The 21,985-nt window shown below is 39.1% G+C and overlaps 1 protein-coding gene across 15 annotated transcripts in view; it reads left to right on the top strand.

Moving 5' to 3' along the window:
- The window catches only part of Epb41l3 (erythrocyte membrane protein band 4.1 like 3), a 161,943-nt gene that overhangs the window by 51,757 nt on the left and 88,201 nt on the right, over positions 1-21,985 (top strand). For all 15 annotated transcript variants that reach the window (XM_070029528.1, XM_070029543.1, XM_070029539.1 and 12 more), the window contains one exon: positions 15,557-15,765. In XM_070029528.1, the coding sequence (XP_069885629.1) occupies positions 15,568-15,765 (198 nt within the window). In that variant the 5' untranslated portion in view covers positions 15,557-15,567. Of the gene's footprint in view, positions 1-15,556; positions 15,766-21,985 lie in introns of those variants that run through there.

The raw sequence follows: 21,985 nt of genomic DNA, 5'->3' as shown, positions 1-21,985 counted from the left end.
CAACAGGATTGTTGTGTGTATCATTTTAGTAGAATCTTCTCACCTCAGTAATAAATAACAGTGTCAGGGATAGTTACGTTAAAGTTTCCTGAATATTATAAACCTGTGCTAATGACATACTGAGAAGGCATGTAGGTACCAATATTATTTATATTCTCAAATTAAGTCTAGAGGCGTAATCTCTACCCAGAAGTCCAGAGTTCTCCATGTGCATCGATTTAGGTTTGTTCACTGAACCCACAGGAATTACTGCATCATTCTAAGCACTGGTTTCACCTCACTTGATGATTTAAGAAGTATTGCTGATGAAGTGGAACTGGCTGGTGGTTGAGGTCATGTAATAAAGACCCCATTTCAGAAGAATGGTTGAAAGATGATGGTTTTTTCCTTGGCTCCATGCCTTGTGGCCTCTTGGAGAATGCATTATTTGCAGTCTTTCACCTTGAGGGACTCCTCGGTTTATAGGACCCACTAGCATTTATAAGAGATTGATTTTATCTACCAGCTCAGTCCAGTTTCTTTCTCTTATCGGTATTGTCATCAGAGGTTTTGATTGGTAATAGATGGATAATGCCCCTTACATCTCCTCTCCTGCTGCCCAGCCTGGCACATCCTGTCACCCTAATTATTGTCATTGCCTGGAACCTGGGTTCTTGTCCTTGCCCTTCTGCTCAGATGCTAGAGTGGCCTTTTAGAAGCATCCATACATACCTTCCATTTATCGCCTTTAAAATGTTCTATTGCTTTTAAAATCCAGCTCATTGACTGGCTTACAAAGACAAAGAATCTCACCCTGACTCCCAGATTCCTCTTAATACTTGAGTAGCTCATATCTGGAGAACCTGTCACTAACTATCCAATCTAAAGTAGCCACTATCTACTGTTAGTTGATACTAACATCCCTCTCTCACTTTTCTCTTACTCCCTCAGATAGAACATAGGCTCCATCTTGAGATCTTCTCCATCCTTGTCTAATGTATCTTCAAACCTGGAACATTGGTCCAAGGGATATAGTAATGGATAAGCACCAGTATTTGTAACCTTAACTGGTAACATTGGCATCTGGAAGCGAGGCAGCTATGTTGGTGTGTGATAAATGTGACATATTCACTCTCTATTGAAATATCAGAATCTTTACCTTCCCTTCTTGAACCTCTGGAATCCAGGAATCTCTTTCTGGGGTCCTCTATGATTTTGACAGGATATGCATACTACATAGTGACAGAATTTGTATAGCATTCCGGAAACCCAATTTGAATAGATTCTTCTGCCATTCCCTCCACAGATTTAATTTACAGGTATTTCTCTTCCCAGAAGCCCTGTCTCTCCTGTTTAGAAGATCACCAAACTCTATTAAAGCTCCCTCTGGTTCAAATCTTTTTTCCTTCAAAGAGAGAAGCCAGCTGTCTTTTTCATTGTATCATGTTTTGGGGGGGACTTTTGCAAACAGAATATTAAGAAAAAGAATCTTGGTGTTTTTAAAGTATAAGGAAATTTATGGCCTAGTATTTGGCACCAGCTGGATTTGCAAATATAAATACTGTATATATTGATAAGGCAAATGTTCCCATTATTAGCAAATGACCATATATAGAGGTTTTTCTATATATACTTATATAGAACATATATATTAAATATATAGTGAACATACACTATTGAATATGTAGTGGACATATGTATTCTAAACTATAGATGTCCATTTTTCCATTGATCTGAATATTTTCATTTAAAATGAAAAGTTAACTGCCTATTGAAAATAAGCCAGATTTTTCTAATCTACTGTGTGTTTTATTTTGCTAGCTTTTCACATCTGTATTATATCAGTGAACTGACTAAAAACTTAATGGACTCAAAAAGTAACTAAGGACTTCTGCCTGAGCTCTGCAGTAGTGGAGAGTTGGCATTGTTACTAAAGTGCTGATGACTGCTAGCCTTGGGAGCAGATCTAATTGGTGTGGTCACTTGTATCTTTGATCATTTATCTTAGAGGTCAGCTGTTTGCTTAGATTGCATGCTGTTAATGCAACAGTGTCGCTGGTTCCCAGGAACCCTAGAATTTGGGGGATTTTATTTAGACTAGCAAGGGAAGCCAGCTGTACTGAGGTCATACAGTATGTGGTTAGGGTAGGGTCTAGAACCTGCTATCTCTCCTGACTGGAGGCTGATCTGTGCTCATTGCCCTCTTTGGTGTTTCTACATCATACCTCTTCCTCATGCTTTTATTGGTCCTCTGTTTCCCTTTTATGGTTCTCAAATAGCCTGTGACTTCTAATCACATATACTCAAAACTTAAAACTTATCATTAATTAAGACTACAAATTAGTGCTTGTTTGTCCAGCAATGGAGTATTTTTTGCCTGCCTGGAAATGTTTCCTGCCCTCATAGACTTGTTCTCTTTGGGTTGAATTCTTAACATACCTGGGTACTATCATACCTGGGTACTATGTTTGGTTGCACATTCTTTGAAATAGAGAACTACAGTTTTTGATTGTTGCTATTTTTTCCTACTTATTTGTGTGTGTGTGTGTGTGTGTGTGTGTGTGTGTCTGTGTGTGTGTGTCTGTGTGTGTGTGGTTTAACTTATAACAGATGTAGATGTGCAGAGCTGTTAGGAAAGCTTCATCTTTTTTTGTGCTGAGAAGCTTCATCTTTTTGTTGATGTATCTTGGCACTCTTTTGCAAGCTTGCAATGGCCACTGTGAAAGTATTTTTACTTCTGTCTTGATAAAAATTACAACTTTCTGCCTCTTGCGTAATCATTAAAAATAAACAATCAAATGTCTATTGGAGTTGGTAATTAACTTATAAGATTTAGCATGGCCAAAACCTTACTTGAAAACAATTGTTGTTAGTTATAGCAGTGTTTGGACTCTTCATTGACATCTTTCTGGAAGATAGTTCCTAATGATCAGTCTTGAATGGGACCATTTTATATACTGAGGAGTAACTGGTCCACTGCTGCTCTAGCAAGACCTGCTTTTAATTTGGTCTACCTTTAAGTTGACCAATAGAAACATCCAGTTGGCCCCTCTGACACCAATGGTCCTCAGGCAGCCAGAGTGATTTCTGTGTAATGAGGGGACATTCTCCATAAGGAGAGCAGATGGCTGAGCAAGACTGGCCCCGCTTGGCTACCTCTCATGACTCTTGTTAGTCCCTCTCCAAACCCCTCATGTTTCAGACACAGCAGACCATGCATGTATCCTTGCACAAGTAAGTGGCTGCAATCTTTCATGCTGTTCTGCCTTTGCCTGGTTGGTAAATTCTCCCTGGAGCTTCTTCCTGGTTACCTTCTAGTCTCTCTTAAACACAACTCAAAAGGTAAAATTAATAAGCATGAAGTGAATAGAGTTTGGAGAAAGATGGTGTACTTAACCTAGAATGAACAGGGGCCACCTTTGAAATGGGGGAACACTGAAGTGAGGCAAACTTGGGAAAGATGCTGGTGGTAGTGGTCAATCCAGTGTTTGGGAACAACAGTTCATCCAGTCTCAGATGCCTCTTAGGGTCAGATAGACCAGCAAGGAGGGAGTGTCTACATGTCTGAATGGGAATCTGTATTTTGGAACTGCCACTTGACTTAAAAAACAAAGTGGACAAGCTCTCCAAGAAGGAAGGCTTGAAGGGTTTCTTTAAAGTGGATTAGGAAGAGGCAACAGGAAACAAAAAAAGCCAGTTAAAAGAGAAAAGAAAAGTCAAAGGATCTGAACACACAGGGAAACTTGAAGGATTCAATGTCTAGGATTCATTGTCCATGGAGCCACCACTGGCAATGTTAACATGCTTCCCTAGGATAATAGGGACATTCTGAAGCATGAGTAAGGAGGAAGTGGTGAAATCGTAAGATTCCTTACAAGAGCTTCTCCATGAGGAGAAGTAGAGGTAGAGATAAATTGGAAGTGCTGTGGTAGAAGGAGGGCTGGGTAAAGGTAGAATGTGAGGCTGAAGACAAGCTGTTTTGGTTTCTTAAAGGCTGTTTGTTTTGGGTCAGTGATACTGAGACATTTAAAAAAACAAATAAGAAGAAATGTAGTTAAGAAGAATCTGGTGGAAGGGCCAGAGCCTAGGAATTGATGGTTTTTACCAGACTAGTCAATAATATTCAGTATTGCAAGTGTTTGTGCTAATTTAGTTTTCCTGGCCTACATTTTTCTCTTCTCTAATAAATTTATACTTGGAATATAAAAAGAAAATGTTGATTTAAAAAATTTCCCATCGTTGTCCTGCATCCTTACAGGTGAGTAAATGGTGTCAAGGGTTCTTCTGTGAGATGCTTTGTTATTCTTTAGAATTCTGATCTTGTGTGTAATTGACAGAAATTTATAGAAGTGTTTTTTACTAAGTGTTAAGTTTGAATTGTTTAATAAAATATTACTGAATTTACGAATTAGGAAGAGAGTTAGGTAAATTTGAATATAGGCACTCATTGAACAGTCAGACTTTCAGAGATGCTTCTTAGACTAACCTGGAAAAGATGAAGACAAACTTGCTCCTTTGGAATAAAAACTTACAGCTGAAAAAGAATGCAGATTGAAATGCATGCAAGGACCACCTCTTTGTAGGGGAACTGGACCATGAATTGTGCCTGAGGTTGCAACAATGCCTACAGCATGCATCCTTTGGGACTCATTGCCATTTTTCTTGGCCGTCATTTAATAACTATATCCCTGATAGAGACATTCTGAAATACAGTGTTTCTTTAAAAACAATAAAGCATTCCTTTGCCATCATTGTATAATACTTAGAAATTTACTTATCCACCAGTTGCTGGGCACAGGTGGCTCACGCCTGTAATCCTGGCTAATCAGGAGGCTGAAATCTGAAGATTATGGTTCAAAGCCAGCCTGAGCAGGAATGTCCATGAGACTCTGATTTGTAATTAACCACCAGAAAACTGGAAGTGGCTCTGTGGCTCAAGTGGTAGAGCACTTGGCTTGAGCTGAAGAGGTCAGGGACAGCATCCAGGCCCAGAGTTAAAGCCCCATGACAAAGAAAGAAAAGAAAGAAAGAAAGAAAGAAAGAAAGAAAGAAAGAAAGAAAGAAAAGAAAGAAAGAAAAGAAAGAAAGAAGAAAGGAAGGAAGGAAGGAAGGAAGGAAGGAAGGAAGGAAGGAAGGAAGGAAGGAGAGAGAAAGAAAGAAAGAAAGAAAGAAAGAAAGAAAAAGAAGGGAAGGAAGGAAGAAAGAAGGGAAGGAAGGAAGGAAGGGAAGGAAAGGAAAGAAGGAAGGGAAGGAAAGAAAAAAAAAGAGGAAGAAAAAAGAAATCTGCTTATCCCAAATTTTAAGATTTGGAGGTTTTAGGGATTTAAACTTTTTCAGCCTCAACAAAACACAATCAGTAAATTGTAAATTAAGCATTAAAAAAAAGGAAACAGCCTGGTGCAGTTGGCTGCCCCTGTAATCCTAGCTATTCAGGAAGCTAAAATCTAAGGATCAAGATTTGAAGCCATCCCAGACAGAGAAGTTATGAGACTCTCTCCAATTAACCTCCAAAAACCAAGAAGTAGAGGTGATGCTCAAGTGGCCATGCCCTGAATTCAAACCCCAGTACTAGCACAAAAGGAAAGGGAGAATAAAGGGGCATCGTTTAAATCAGATGTTAGCATTTTGTAATGCTTTCTTGTTTGGGATCACAAACCAAATAACCAATAATTCCAAAGATGAGGAAGCATTTTTTTGCCAAGAGCCATTTGGATATTTATAACAGCATTATGAGACATACAATATTTTCAATGCCCATGAGAAGATTACATGTCTATCCATGTACCAAATAACTTTGAGAACCTTACATGACCCTCAGGCAGGAAGATAGGCATCAGTGAGCTGGAAAGAGAAAAGTGAAATTTTAAGCGACAAGCCATCAAAGAAAAAAAGAAATGACTGTAAGAAAAGAAAAACCAAAGCAATGCCTTTAAGTATCAGAATGAAGGAAAAGACTATAACTGAAATAAGTTCAAATTGGAAACACTGGCTGGATCTAGGTGTTGGCAACTTAAAGCAACAGGTTATTGCTTGCTTCTATTGGCATATGAGTAGGTAAGAGGAATAATAGTGTAATTTTTTGTTCTTTGTTTTCTTAATTAAAAACGTTTTATTGTGAAAATACCATACAGAGGGGTTACAATTACATGGGCAAGGTAATGAGTACATTTCTAATCAAGCATTGTTGCCTCCTCCTTTGTTTCCCCTTCTCATCCCTTCCCATCTTCCCCCCGAACCCCACCCAATCCTCCCCCCCCACCCGCACCAAAGTTGTAAAGTTCATCTTGCAACATAACATCTTGTACATCTCATTATTGCAATGTGTCCACCTGTATCCCTATTAATAGTGTACTGTTTTGAGATAGGGTTTGCTTATCTAGGCCAATGATATAAAGGTTTATTTTTGTTATAATATAAACTTACACCTTTTCAGATATATGGAGTTGGATATTGATTCCACTGTGACTCCAGAATTGAAGACCCTTACACTTTTAAGGTTTACTATTTTACCATTTTAATAGCCATGAAGTCTTTATTTTATAAAAATTATTCAAAAGAGCAGTGATTTGGTTTTTGTTTTTTTATTGTGAAAATACTGTAGAGAGGGGTTACAATTACATGGGCAAGATAATGAGTACATTTCTTATCAAGCATTGTAGCCTCCTTCTTTGTTTCCCTTCCCATCCCTTCCCATCCTCCCCCTGTCCCCCAAGAGCAATGATTTGTATTCATTATTATGTTCAAATAGGAAAGTAATGCACCTAGGACAAGGTGCACCTATTGACAAGAGTCTGTGATTTATGTGATTTACATAATTATGGAGTGTCCATAGGCAAAAAATAATGGTAGAGTATTTTTTATTTAAATAGTTGGTAGATGGTTGTTGGATCCTCTCCACTTTGCATTTTTATTTGGCTGTTGATTGCTGGCTCTTTACCTTAGAGATGAGTCTTGTAATTATCGACTAAAGTAAGTAGAAAATGGTTTCATGACTAGAATAACATTGACATCAAAATTGGGATCTTCCTTGCTAATTTTTCTCTTTCCATTTCATGTAGAGTGGGTCCAGAGACCAGTTTTCCTTGCTTAGAAAAGTTCTTCTTTAAGCACATATCTGACCAATTTTTTATTGATTGATTTTTAAAGTTTTTGTAAAGGTGATGTACAGAAGGATTACAGTTACCTAAGTTGGGTAATTAGCACATTTCCTTTTGAATAGTGTGACCCACTCCCTCATTTTCTCCCAGCTTTCCCTCTCCATCTCCCCTGTCCCCAAGTTGGATAGTTCATTTCCAACGTAGTGTCTCGTGAATATCATGCTGATTTGGTTCACCTTTTGTCCCACTATTTCTGTGCTTCCCCTTCTCCTTCCCCTCCCCAAATCAAATAGACTTATTTACAAGACAAAGCATAACAAAATCAAATACAGCTACAAAAGGGAATAAACCAAAGAAAAACAGCAAGGAGAAAAAAAAGAACTGCAAACGATTAAAAAAAATAACTCTTGTTTGTATTTTTGATGGCTATCATTTTTTTTAAATTTTATTGTAAAGATGCTGTATGGAGGGGTTACAGTTACATGAGTAAGGCAGTGAATACATTACTTGTCTATCATTGTTACCCCTTCCATTGTTACTGTCCCACTATCCCTTCCCTCCCCCACCTCCCACACAACTCCCCTCCCCATCTCATCCCACCGCCCCGCTCCTTCCCGAAGTTGTAAAGTTCATTTCCAATATACTGTCTTGTGGGTATCATTGTTGCAATGGGTCATCCTGTGTCCTTGTTTCAGCATTTTGTTATTCCCCTTTCCCTCCCCAGATTAGACATCTGTATATAAAAATGCAGAGTATCAAAATCAAGTACAGTGACAACAGGGGATATGCCATAGGGGAAAGAACATACAAAGGAAACAACAGCAACAACAAATAAAATTACATGGTACATTTAAAATAATAACAATAAAGACAGAACTCTTGTGTCCATATCTTGGGGTTCATTTCACTTAGCAATATCTTATATGGTCAGTGTACATGGCTTTTGAGCTCTTCAGCTCATCTGATAAGATTATCCTATATGTATACTGATTATTGCAAATACGGAACACCATGGGACCTAAATTTGTTTGGGACTGGGTTACTTCACTTAATATTATTTTTTCCAAGTCTTACTTGTTCACGAGTTTACTTGTAGCTTTATAGGCACATTCTACTTATTACAAATGAGGGAAGCCATGCAACCTATGATTCTTTGGGTTTGGCTTACTTTGCTTAGTATAATTTTTACAAGTCTTCCCATTTCCTTATGAATGGGTCAATGTCATTCTTTCTGATGGAAGCATAGCATCATGAAATTCCATTGGGTGTGTGTGTGTGTGTGTGTGTGTGTGTGTGTGTGTGTGTGTGTGTGTGTGTGTGTGTGTGTGTGTGTGACATTTTCTTGATTCATTCATTCCCTGGGGTGTATCTAGGTTGATTCCATATCTTAGCTATGGTTAAACAATGCTGCAATGAATATGTTTGTGCTGGTGGCATTACTGTGGGCTGGGTTGTGGTCACTTCAGTAAATGCCCAGGAGTAGGATTGCTGGCTGACAACTTTTAATCAAAAGTTCTCGGGGCTGGGAAGGTGGCTCAGTGGTAGAGCGCTTGCCTTGCATGCATGAGGCCCTGGGTTCGATTCCTCAGCACCACATAAGCAAAAAGAAAAAAAGCCGGAAGTGGCGCTGTGGCTCAAGTAGTAGAGCGCTAGCCTTGAGCTGAAGAGCTGAGGGACAGCGCCCAGGCCCAGAGTTCAGGCCCCATGACTGGGCCTCCCAAAACAAAAAACAAAAACAAAAACAAAAATTTAGAATACAGTGATGTGAGAGATTATTGAAAAAGTAGTAGAGACTTGGCTTCCCCAGCCCAGCTCCCTTAAATGTAACTAATTGTGAAGTTCTGGACCTTATCTCTGATGGAGCTTTTGGTTTTGTTTGCCACTTGTGCTGCCCCAGAACCTACTGGCCTAGCAGTCAGGCTCTTCCTGTTCTATTTCCCCCATATCTGGCCTTATAATGAAGTTCCTTCCTTGCCTATGACCTGATTAGTGATAAAGGGTATTTTAATTTCGGAATAGTTACTGCTCTGGATTTTATATCTGCTCTTCAGGAAGAACAAAACTTAAACTGCCTTTTGTCTTTGACTTTTTGGAGTTTAATAAATTTATTAATTTTAAAAATTTCAATAAGAAGCCAGGCACTGATGGCTCACGCCTGTAATCTTGGCTACTCAGGAAGCTGAGATTTGAGGATCACAGTTCAAAGCCAGCCTGGGCAGCAAAGTCCAGGAGACTCTTATGTCCAATCCCAGAAAAGCGAAAGTGGCACTGTGGCTGAGGTGGTAGAGTGCTAACCTTGAGCTGATGAGCTCAGGGACAGCACGCAGGCCCAGAGTTCAAGCCCCATGATTGACAAGGCATGGGGGGGAGAGGGGAGGAAGGAATTCATCAAGGAGAATTATTCACTCAACATCATATATGTAACTTATTCCTTGCTGATTATTTTCATGTATTCTGTCTATAAAGATTATACATAGATAAAGAAACAAAATGAAGTAAAACCTTCATAGTTTGAAATGAGATTCTAAGCTTTGCCATCTGGTTATCAAATGATAGCTATGATCTGAGCCATTCAGAATAGTGACAGAATCCTAAGTACAATAGTCACACAACATAAAACACTCAATGATATTCCCAGGTTTTTAAAATAATACAAAATGATTTGCATGGAAGAACTTGCCATATGAAAAATCATGCATCTTTTTAAAATGCTGTTCCAGCTGTCTGTCATCTGTGTTTTAGTTTTAATGCACATGGTTTAATGTCTAGTTGTTTGTTTTTATAGAGATTGTATGAGGCATCTAGGCCTTTTTTTATTAAGATGTTGTACAGAAGGGTTACATTTGCATAAGTAAGGCATCTAGGCCTTTTTGATTCTTTGAAAAGATTTTTCTTCAATTAGTAAAAAAGAGTTAAACTGGATCCAGGCATTGGTGGCTCATGCCTAGGATACTAACTACACAGGAGAATGAGATCTAAGGATTGTGGCTGAAAGCCAACCAGAACAGAAAAGTCCCTGAGACTCTTATCTCCAATTAATTAACAAAAGACTGGGAAATGGAGCTGTGGCTCAAGGGGTAGAGTGCCAGCATTGAGCAAAACAGCTAAGGGACAGCACCTAGACCCTGAGTTTAAGGCCATGGATCAGTACACTGAAAAGACCAATAGTAATTCAGAGGCCACATTGGTGCTAACTATAGCCCAATTTTTTAACCAGATAGGTAGAAACATATGTTGCTCCCCACCCCCCATACTTTACATAAACATGAGTTGTGCACTGTAAATTTTTACCTTGTAGGGACTTTAGTTTAGCAACTTTTAACTGAGTTCTGTTTCTTTAGTTATAAAATATGTAAATGTTCACTCTATATACTTGGGAATTTTTGCACACTTTTCTTTGCCAGTCCTGGTGCTTGAACTGGGGGCCTGGGTGCTGTCCCTGGGCTCCTTTTGCTCAAGGCTAACGCTCTACCACTTGAGTCACAGCACCATTTCCAAGCTTTTCTGTGATTAATGGAAATAAGAGTTGCTCAGACTTTCCTGACTGGGCTGGCTTCGAATCACAATCCTCAGATCTCAGTTTCTTGAGTAGCTAGGATTATAAGTGTGAGCTACTGGCACCCAGAAAATTGTCACATTTTAAAATATCTATGTATGATAAGAAGTAAAGTTGGCTTAAAATTTAGTTATCCATTGAATAATTACTGAAATGCTACGTACCATGTCCTATGTTGGTATTGGCTATCGTAGAGTATATACAGATTTGGTTCCCACCCTAGAATATATAGGTACAAGGTGAAGGGAATGGAGTATAGTCATAAAATTATTATAAAAATAGAACAGTAAAGCACAGCTAGAACAACTGTGAGACATGGCTGAAAGCCTGGTCCCCAAATGTCTGAAAAATCATGAGCAAAGTGGAGTTGTGGCTCAAAGTGACAGAGCAACAGCCTCAAGCAGAAAAAACTGTGAGGCAGAACACTCTGGTTTCATTTAGTAATTTAAGGAAGAGACATTGTGACTGGAAATTGTGTATTGGAGGGAGAAGCAGAGACCACTGAATAAGGAGAGAGTCAAGGCCCACATGTAGCCTATGAAGGCCAAAGTTCGTTAAGATCTTCAAGTTCATTGCAAGGCTGTGAAGGGGTTGTCAGCAGTTAGTGATGTGACTGGATGCATGCTTTATGAAGAATAAATAGAATAAGCAGAGGTGAATGGAAGCAGGGGCCCGGGTGACCAGATGGAAGTGATAGAGTTGAGAGAAATGATGGAAGCTTGTATTGTGGCAGGGAAACTATTCAAGATAATTTTTGGCAAGAGAAACAGACAAAGAAAGTAATGAGATGAAGAATGTCGGGGGTAACACCTTGAATTCTAGTTTGCAGAAACAGCAAACAGGAACAGGCTTGGGTGTGAGAAAAAAGAGCTTAGGAGGCATATGCTTAGGTAAGCAATAGGATGCCATTTCCAAAGCTCAGAGCAGAAATGTGAGCTTAAGATCCAAACGTAGGAACCGTTGGAGCTATATATTAAGCCCTGTGAAAGTATTTGGTTTGCTGAGGAGAAAACATCAAGAGAAGAGGACCCAAAATTGACTTTTTTTTTTTGAAATTTGCATGTACGGACTGTAGAAGAAGAGCCTGAGAACTAGAATAAGAAAGAGTGGCCAGAGAGGCTGGGGGAGAGCAGGAAAAGCGTTGTATTCTAAACTGTAGGATGGAAAAGCAAGTTGACAAGAAGAGCCTTCTCTCTGGGGCTAAGGATGGTAAGAAGTCAGATGACAGACTGGTTGTGAGTAGGTAGTCTGCTGCACTGGCCAGGAGAGTCACACCAGTAGAGTGGGTGTGATTTGAAGCTAGAACTGATGGTTTCAGAAGGAAAAAGGAGGTAAAAAACAGCAAGGATCAACAACTGTTTGTAAGCTGTTGGAGGAGTGGAAAGAACAATAGAGTAGTAGCTAACGAGAAGTGTGAGATCAAGAGAAGGCTGCTGTTTCTTTTAAATGGAGCCACAGACCGTGATCTCAAATGTAGAGTCTCAAATGTAAAGTAGATATGGTACAGGCTACTATAATCAGCTTCAAATGAGACAAATTGATTTTTACCTCATGGAACAATCCAGGACACATGGAGTAGCTCTGATAGCCTCCTGAATGTGGTTCACCCCTGACTATGTCTAGGAGACAATATCGCTCATTGTCTTTTTCCAGCCAATGGGACAGGGAAAAATCTAGGGCCCATGGCATTGTACTTATGAGGATGACCAAAACTAGAATACATATTTTTATACTTGTCTCATTATCTAAATTTAATCGTATGGTCGCATCTCATCCTAGCCTCAGTTACGGGGAATGTCAACTGAATATAAAAACGAGGTTACTAGCCGGGCACCAGTGGCTCACACCTGTAATCCTAGCTACTCAGGAGGCTGAGATCTGAGGATCATAGTTCAAAGCCAGCCAGGGCAGGAAAGTCCATGAGACTCTTATCTCCAATCCCAGAAGACCGGAATTGGCTCAAGTGATAGAGTATTAGCCTTGAGCTGAAGAGCTGAAGGACAGCACCCAGGCCCATAGTTCAAGCCCTATGATCAAAAAAAAATGTGGTTACTATATAATATATAATATTTCAAGATACCTTTTCAGTACAAACCTTGAAGATAGATATTTAATTATTAATTACAAAGTCTATATAGCTGGGAAAATATTATTTGCTAGGTAAACATACACATTTAGTATAATTATGTTAAAATATTCAGGGAAAATTTAAATAATCATCCATGATGTGATATGGGTAGTGTTCTGATATTTCTCCCTAGAAATGAAAAAAGTATCATCTTAAATGAAAAAGTCTGTGATGAGAGAATTATGTAATAGAAATTTAATTCATTTAAATGTCCTAGATAATTGGCCATTTTTGTGCTTATTTAAAGAAAATAAAAGTTTATACCTAAACAAAAATAATTGGTTACTTAGGAAAGATGGGGGAACTGGGTTCTGGGAGTCTATTTCTGCCTCAAACTATGAAGCTCTTTGGTCCAGGAAGGAGGTTACAATATTTTCATCTGTTTCTAAACCACATGAAGTGATTAGCAAATATTTGGTCCCCAGTAAGTATTTGGTAAAGTGAATTGCTTACTAAAAGTAGTAATTCAGGGGTAGGCTCTGAACAACACACTGCCAATATTTTTCCCCTCTTCCTTCCCTTTTTCTCTCCTCTTACCTCTTTCCTTCCTCTCCCAGTGCTCTCCCTCCTTCTCTTTCTCCACTATCCACCTTTCCTCCACTATTTTCTCTTGGTATTTATACTACTTCCTAGGATAAGCATGCCAAAGAAAATGTAACCTTTTCTTTCAAGATTTGCTTCAAAAGCTAAAACATAATGTCAAGAAAAAGAAGATTTGTTAGTTTATTTGGATTGCTCTTTTGCTCTGTGGTTGTAGTTCACATTTAACAATATGCTTTGGGCAGCTCAGCACATGCCAAGTTGATATGTCTTTTCTTCAACAGAGGACTGACTGATGATTGTGAAAAGTAACTCAATGTAGCCAGTATAGCTATTGCTATACATCAGATGTATCTTAGAAATAGGAACTAAACAGTGACTTTACTATAAAATTACTAGTTTAATCCAGCTTAATTCCAATTATTCCAGTGAGTATGTCATTTACATTTTTCCTTTGCTCAGAAAATATTTTACAACGAAATTAGGATTAGAAAGAAAATCATAGGAAAATGAGATTTATTACTGAAATATGTACCACAATATGTAAGCTAAGAAGGTAGTTAAAATGGCTCTGTGTCTGCTTGGCATAGCAGCTGTCTAGCTACTTAGAGCACTATTAGTGGGACTGTAAACTAGTGCAACCGCTCTGGACAGTGGTCTTTAGGTTCCTCAAAATCTAAACATAGATCTTCCCTACAACCTAGCCATACCACTTGTGGGCATCTGTCTAGAACATCACAAGCTGGTTTGTTGCTACATGATTCACAATAGCCAAGTTATGGAACCAGCCTAGATGCTCTACAACAGATGAATGGATTAATAAAATGTGGTACCTGTACACAATGGAATTTTACTCATTCTTTCAAAGACTAAGATTTTGTCATTTGTCAGGAAATGGATGGACCTAGTACGAACCATGCTAAGTGAAGTAAACCAAGCTCAGAAAGACAAAACAGTGCATGTTTTCTCTCATCTATGGAAGCTAGATCTAAAATATAACTGGGCATGATAACCAATACGGGACTCTAGGCATTCACACACAGTCATACTAAAGATTACCCTTAGAAGAGGAGCACAAAGGTGTAACTTCTCTGAACATTTAAAATACTGTTTATTGAAATGAACTCCTCCAGGAAATGGAAATATGTCTTTATTATTGTTGGTGGTGGTAGTGGTGGTTATTTTTCCTTTGGGTTTTTTCTCTAGGAATGGTAAGGGGGGCACAGAAAGGGAGGAAGGAAGGGTGAACAAATAAACTCATGCTATTCAGTATACACTATGTGGAAGGTGGGCAGGGATGGGAAGTGGAAGGAAGGGATGACATTGTCCAAAAAAAAATTGTACTCATGACCTAACTTATGAAATAGTAGCCCCTCTGTACAATGTATTAATAACAATAAAATCATTTAAAAAATCTTTGAAAGCAAAACAAATCTATCATCAGAAGAGAGGTACCAGCAGAATGTCAGATCTTTAGGTGTGACCTTGTCACTTGACACATAGGGAAACTGAGGCACAAAACCCCTAGCTTGGCTGTCACAGTTTTAGAAGATGGTAGCTATTACAGTGTGTGCTTTTAGGATTGCTGTCTGTTATGATTTTTGTTCTGAGTTCCCTGTGAGATACAAGACAAGCATCTTTCAGGTTCAGAGGTAGGGATAGGGCAGCTATGTAGAGCTAAGTGGGAGGGAAGGGAAAATAGAGGAAATGTCTATATCCTTGATGAGGTCATCTTCTGAGGGCCAGAGGGATGGATGGATGGATAGACAGACAGATGAGTAGGTAGATAGATAGATAGATAGATAGATAGATAGATAGATAGATAGATAGATAGATAGATAGATAGACAAGATCTTTTTCAGTATACGTATATGCATATACAATCTTTTTTCAGTGTATGTGTATGCATATATATTCAGCAAAATTTACTTCTGAAATTAAGTGTGATTTAATAAGCATGATATTTCTGAAATGCCATGATCATCTGAGACAAAGATCGAATAGAAATAAAACCCATGATTAGTGCAAGTCAACTCTTTCTCACCGTGAGTTAAAGGTTCATTCTGATCCCCGGGTGGGCACGCATCTTCAGCGTGGTGTGTTGGGTGTGCGGACAGGACTGATTTCGGCTGTGAAGCCTCCCTCTGCCCCACACTCTCTCCCCTGAGTCTTTTCCTGGTGGCTAGTTCTCCTAGCTCATGCCTGGAGAAGGTAATTGCACCCAGTGACAGCATCTTCCCTCTTTTCTGCTTGCAGAACAATCAACCATGACGACTGAATCAGGATCAGACTCGGAATCCAAGCCGGATCAGGAGGCAGAGCCCCGGGAGGCTGCTGCGGGACCTCAGGGGCAGGCAGGGGCGCCGCCCGGGCCGCCCGAACCCCCCAGCGGGAGCGGAGAGGAGGAGCCTGCGCTTGAGCAGTTCTCCGGGGCTGCAGCCCACAGCACCCCAGTGCGGAAGGAGGTGAGCTTGCCCTGGACACAACCAAGGCCCCTTTGCAGGCCCCGCCTTCACCTTGATCTGTTTGCACCAGTCCTCAACTACAGCTGAGGTCGTCTGCTTGCATGCTACTTAAGCTTTCCGGAAACGACTTTCCCTACCCTTGCTTGGGAAGTCCACCCTTTGATTTAAAAAAACGTTTAAGCCAGGTGCTGAAGGCTTACCCTGTAATCCTAGCTACTCAGACCGCTGAGATCTGAGAATCAAGGTTCAAAGCCAGTCTAGATAGGAAAGTCAGTGACTTCCCTCTGATAATCACCTAAAATCCAGAGGTGGAGCTATGGCTCAAAGTGGTAGAAGACTAGCCTTCAGCAAAAATGCTCTAGGACAACACCCAGGCCCTGAGTTCAAGCCCCTAGTACATTCTCTTTCTCTCTCTCTCTCTCTCTCTCTCTCTCTCTCTCTCTCTCTCTCTCTCTCTCTCACACACACACACACACACATATACACACACATTCTCTCTCTCTCTGTCTGTCTCTGTCTGTCTCTGTCTCTCTCTCTCTCTCTCTCTCTCACACACACACACACACACACACATATACACACACATTCTCTCTCTCTCTCTGTCTGTCTCTGTCTGTCTCTGTCTCTCTCTCTCTCTCTCTCACACACACACACACCACGAGCTGAACTCTGGACTGGAGGTTTGAATCATGTCTATATTTACCCTGTACGTGTTACAGGAAAGATACTCAGAAACCTGACAGTTTTAATTATGATTCTGACTTTAAGAGTCAGAACTGTTCTGATTTTCCTCAGGCATGATTCTGACCCCAATATTGCCCATCTACTTTTAGTGGATGTTCAGGTAGTCTGTGTCCCACTCTGTGCATCTGTTTTCAGTTCTATCTCCTATAACATGTTTGAGTTGTTATAAGTAACCTATTAATTTTAAAGATTTTCTTTCAAGAGACTGGAATATAGTGGAAGAGTATGTACTTGTGGACTTAGCATGTGAGAGGTCCTGGGTTTGATCACCACCATCATACACACACACACACACACACACACACACACACACACACACACACACACACACACATACATACACACACACACACACACACACACACAATACACTTGATCTTAGCCAAAGGGCAGAGAAGCGAAACACACACACAATACAAAAGAATAAATTAATGGCTAATACTCTTGCCTTGAACGAACCATGTTTAATTTCATCTTTAAATGCGCCTGCAGTGGAACTTGGAGCTTGAGTTCAGGTCCTGGACACTATCCCTTAGCTTTTTTGCTCAAAGCTGGCACTCTATCACTTGTGCCAAACATCTACTTTGGTTTTTGCTGATTAATGAGAAGTACAAGTTTCATGGAATTCCCTGCCTGGGCTGGCTTTAAACCACAATCCTCAGATATCATACTTCTGAGTAACTAAGATTCTAAGTGTAAGCCAGTAGGTGGCTTATTTAAATGTCTTTTGTCTTAAAATTTCAAACGTGGAATTGAAATGTCTAAGTCCTAAATTGTACATGGAGAACAAACCCAGAATCCCTATGAGTGATTGACATGTCGGAGTTCAGAGGATTTATATTGAGCTTGAAATTTTAGACGATAATCAAGAGAAGGAACAGTAAATTAGCATATGTGAAAAATCTCAAAGTCAACTCCTTGCTATAATCTCAACACACGGTTATAATACCAAAATACGTATATATATAGCCAAATTATTTCTTTTCCCAAGGCACTTACAAGTTCTGTGCTTTTTTTATTTTATTATTTATTTTTATTGTCAAGGTGATATACAGAGGGGTTTACAGTTACATAACTAAGGTAATAAATACATTTCTTGTTGCACTTTTTACCCCTCCCTCAGTTTTCTCCTACTTTCCCTCCTCCTCCCCCCCCCCCAGTTGTACAGATTATTGCCATCATATTTTCTTGTATAGCTGTTGCATTGGCTTCCCCCTTGTCCTTTATCTCACCATTTTGTTGTTCTTCTTTCCTTCCCTAAGTCAGATAAAGGTTCTGCTTTTGAATAGTGTCAATAGTCAAAATTATTTTCCCTTTTCTAATCTAAGGGGGCTCATTAATTGCTGAGAACACAATCTCAGCCTTGCAGACAAAATCTAAGGGGCTGCTTTTGTTAGCAACATAGTTTTACTTAGCTTTGTCTTTTATGTGGAGTCAAGATGGTAGTATTTAACATTTATATTTGTACATTTATTTCTTTTCATTCAAAAATTTTATGTCTGCCTGGCTTTGTTCATTCATAATTCTGAAAAAAAATGAATGAAAATGGGGAACAGTTACGGAAAAGAATGAATATCTTATGCCTACATCTAACTGTATAGAGCCACATGTTAACATAAATAAATGCATCATTAGCAATATCATTATTATGTGGGTATTACAGGTTGTACATTTACAGCACAGATGCTATACCTAAGTACTGGCCTAGGCATGTATAGCAAGCCATGGACATATGCTTATAAACATAGACAAACATATTAATATAGTAAAATATATACACTGTATGTATGTGAATATCTACATATCTATATCTATCTCTCATATAAAATTGATCTTACAGTCATGTTGAACAGAACTATATGAGATTGAGATTAAATGAGACAGAAAATGAGCCATGAAAAGACGTCTTCAGCACTTGATGGAGGTTGCTGCTGTTAACCTCATTGTTAGATTTACAGTAAATGTCTCTTAGAAGCATACTCTGAAATAATCTTATTAGCACAGTAGAGTAACTACATAAACCAGTAACAGGATTGCTTATTATCAAGTGCTCTATACGTGTGTATATGTTCTATACGTTTGTGTGTATGTGTGCCAGTTCTGAGGCTTAAACGCAGGACACTGTCCCTGAACTTCTACCACTTGAGCCCCAGCTCTACTTCTGGACTTTTTTGTAGTTTAATGGAGGTAAGAGTCTCACAGACTTTCCTTTCCAGGCTGGCTTTGAACTGCAATCCTCAGATCTTAGCCTTCTGAGTAGCTAGGATTACAGCTGTGAGCCACTAGTACCTGGCTTATGTGCTATACTTTCATATGACTGGAATGTAGTCGGTTTGTTGACACTAGCTACTACCACAAGCAATAAAAAGTTCAGTGCTGTATGATGTCACAATAGCTATGGCATCAGCAGGTAGTAGGAATTTTTCAGCTCTATTATAATCTTAAGAAACCACCATCATGTGTGTAGTCTGTGGCTAAAATGTTATAGGGTCAGTGACTTTGGTCTAAATCTCCTATAGTCAGATGTTTAGAACCCCAACTAGAGAAATGACACTAAGGCACAGAGAAGAAGGCACCCGGCCACACAGGGCTGAGGCCTAAGTTAGTACTGTTTTCTGATCACCGCCAGCCTCAAAGGACGCCCCCTGGCCTACTGGCCTCACATTTTTCCATCTACAAAATGAAGAACACAGAAACTCAACTCAGAAGAACTCAGATCATTTCTAAGAGTCTTCCATAAAGTTCTTGGCCTCATACCAGGAAAGCCATTTGTATTGGAGGTAACATGGAGTGTGTTTTGGTACTTTGTCTACAGGAATGTTTGAAACATGGGTTTCGCTGGATTTGAAGTCTAGGTTACTGCTGTTGTGACCTTAGGAAAGTTTTGTATGCTTCCTGATTCTGTCTGTCCTCATACATATAATAGCTGCAGTGAAGACTGAAGGAAAGAGACGATTGGCTAAAATGGCTAATTCTGATATATTTTTAAATTACAGTGTACAAATGACTATGGCTGAGATTTAATTTGAGGTACTCTCTAGTCTTCTAGAGCTGTTAAAGTTATTTTTAAATGTGTTATATGCCTAAGTAAGTAACTCTCTCTTTCAGATGTTTCCAGAATAGACTTTTCCATTGAGTAATAATGGCATAAGATACTTCTGCAAAAAAAAAAAAAGTAACCTAGAAAGTTTATTCTCAAACACTTTTTAAAATTTTTTGTAGAGGAGAAATGAAATTTCATCTTCCCTAATACATAGAGAAAAAGTTGATTCTTGGGGACTGGGAAGGTGGCTCAGCGGTAGAGCGCTTGCCTTGCATGCACGAGGCCCTGGGTTCGATTCCTCAGCACCACATAAGCAAAAAAGAAAAAACCAGAAGTGGCGCCGTGGCTCAAGTGGTAGAGCGCTAGCCTTGAGCTGAAGAGCTGAGGGACAGCATCCAGGCCCAGAGTTCAGGCCCCACGACTGGACCAAAAAAAAAAAAGAAAGAAAGAAAGAAAGAAAAAGAAAAAAAAGTTGATTCCAGGTGAAATTTAAATAAAAGTATACTTTCAGTTGACTTGCCCCTCTAACATTTATTATGATTATTGATCCATAATTCCAGGGTTAGGAAACTCTTCTTTAAATCGCCTCTAGGCCACAATCTATTATTTTCTTGCTTTTTTGTTTAATTTTTAATGCTTTTGTATGGAAAGAATAATTATCAAAACAGTTTGGCTAAGATTCCAGAGCAGTTTTTCTTTAGTTCATTGACTTTTTTACATTGAAGCTTACCTTCCCAGCTACTTTGGCCTTTCACATTGATTATTCACAGTTTCGTTGTTGTTGTTTTGGTTTTTTGAGACAGGAGCTCAATATGCAGTCCAGGCTGGCCTTAAACTACTCAATTTCCTACTGCCTCACCTGTGATCACAGGCATGTGCTATGATACCTCCCAGCTATTCAGTTATTTTCTTGATTTGTTTCTATAAGCTCGTCAGATTGATCTATTAAGAACATCAAGACTTTGCCTAGAGTTCCTAGACATTGTAGTAGAGAGAAAAGCTTACAGAATAGCTTATTATTATCTAAAATCTAAAAGGAAAACACCCAAAATGACTGTGGTTATAAGACAGTAGAGTTGAATAAGAAAAACAAGTTGAGATGATAAAACATGTGTAGTGCCTTTTTTAAAGATCCCTAACATTGGGGCTGGGAAGGTAGCTCAGTGGTAGAGTGCTTGCCTTGCATGCATGAGGCCCTGAGTTCAATTCCTCAGCATCACATAAGCAAAAAGAAAAAAAGCCAGAAGTGGCGCTGTGGCTCAAGTGGTAGAGCGCTAGCCTTGAGCTGAAGAGCTGAGGGACAGTGCCCAGGCCCAGAATTCAGGCCTCACGACAGGACCCCCCCACCCAAAAAAAAAGATCACTAGCATTTTTGTCTTGAGGCCTAGAGTACATTCATGTGAGAGGAAATTTCATGGCTATTTCAAGGCCCTCTACCTAAAATATTAATATGCCTCTAAATATTAGTATTTAAAAATATTAGTATTCTGTGGCCTAATTTAAAATATAATTAAAAATAAAATATTAGTGTTCTGTGGCCTAAAATATTAGTATTTTAAAATATTAGTATTGTGGCCTGTCAATACAGATATGATACTAGTAGATATGTTAGCCATGTATTACATTTGCATTGCCACTGTTGTGGTCATTAAATAGAGGAATGTAGAATAATAATAGGAGAGCAACACACAGGAAGATTACAAGGGGAGTGACTCCAGGGAGAATTTCACAGTGACATAGGAAGTCCTCTGTAGTATTGAGGCTGGCCTGGACTAGACTGTTGTGATTCAAAGGCAGCTTAAAGTTTTTAGAGAGATTTGGTCTGTTCTCCTCCTGGCTCATTACAACAAAAGAAAACAGACTTAGGGGATTACTTGGTGAAGAATTTTACTGCTGCTTTCATTGAATTGATGTAGAACTAAATCAAATATTTTAACAGTTGTAAAATTACTGGAGAGATTAATACTTGGAAGCTTTCTAAAGCCTTAAAGTTTATAAGATAAACTTGTAAGTTTATGGATAGAGCATATAGAACAAGTCAAGGAATGTAGATAGGTCCAATGAATCATGAAAATAGTATACCTAAGACAAGATCCAGATGCTTTGTTTTAGAGGCCTGGACTATCCAATGCCTTTAAAAATCCAAAAGGCTATTCTTCCTTCTTTGCTTAGTGAACTCTTGATAGCAAATGCTATCTAAAATTAATCCCAAGTCAAACTGAAATAAGGCCCTATTGGTTCATTTAAATGGCCAAAGTTGTCTGGGTGAGACATATCATTATAAAATACTTGTGTATGGCAGGGCACTGTGGCTAGCACCTATAATTCTAGCTATGTAGGAAGCTGAAATCTGAGGACTGTGGTTCAAAGCCAGCCCTAGATAGAAAAGTCCAATTAACCAGCAAAAAGCTGTAAGTGAAGCTGTGGCCTAAG

This window comes from Dipodomys merriami, unplaced genomic scaffold (genome assembly GCF_024711535.1).
Source record: "Dipodomys merriami isolate MVZ:Mamm:240054 unplaced genomic scaffold, mDipMer1.0.p SCAF_2, whole genome shotgun sequence".
Taxonomy (NCBI): Eukaryota; Metazoa; Chordata; class Mammalia; order Rodentia; family Heteromyidae; genus Dipodomys; species Dipodomys merriami.
Note: the sequence above shows the minus strand (reverse complement) of the source record. Positions and strands in the feature narration are given on the sequence as shown.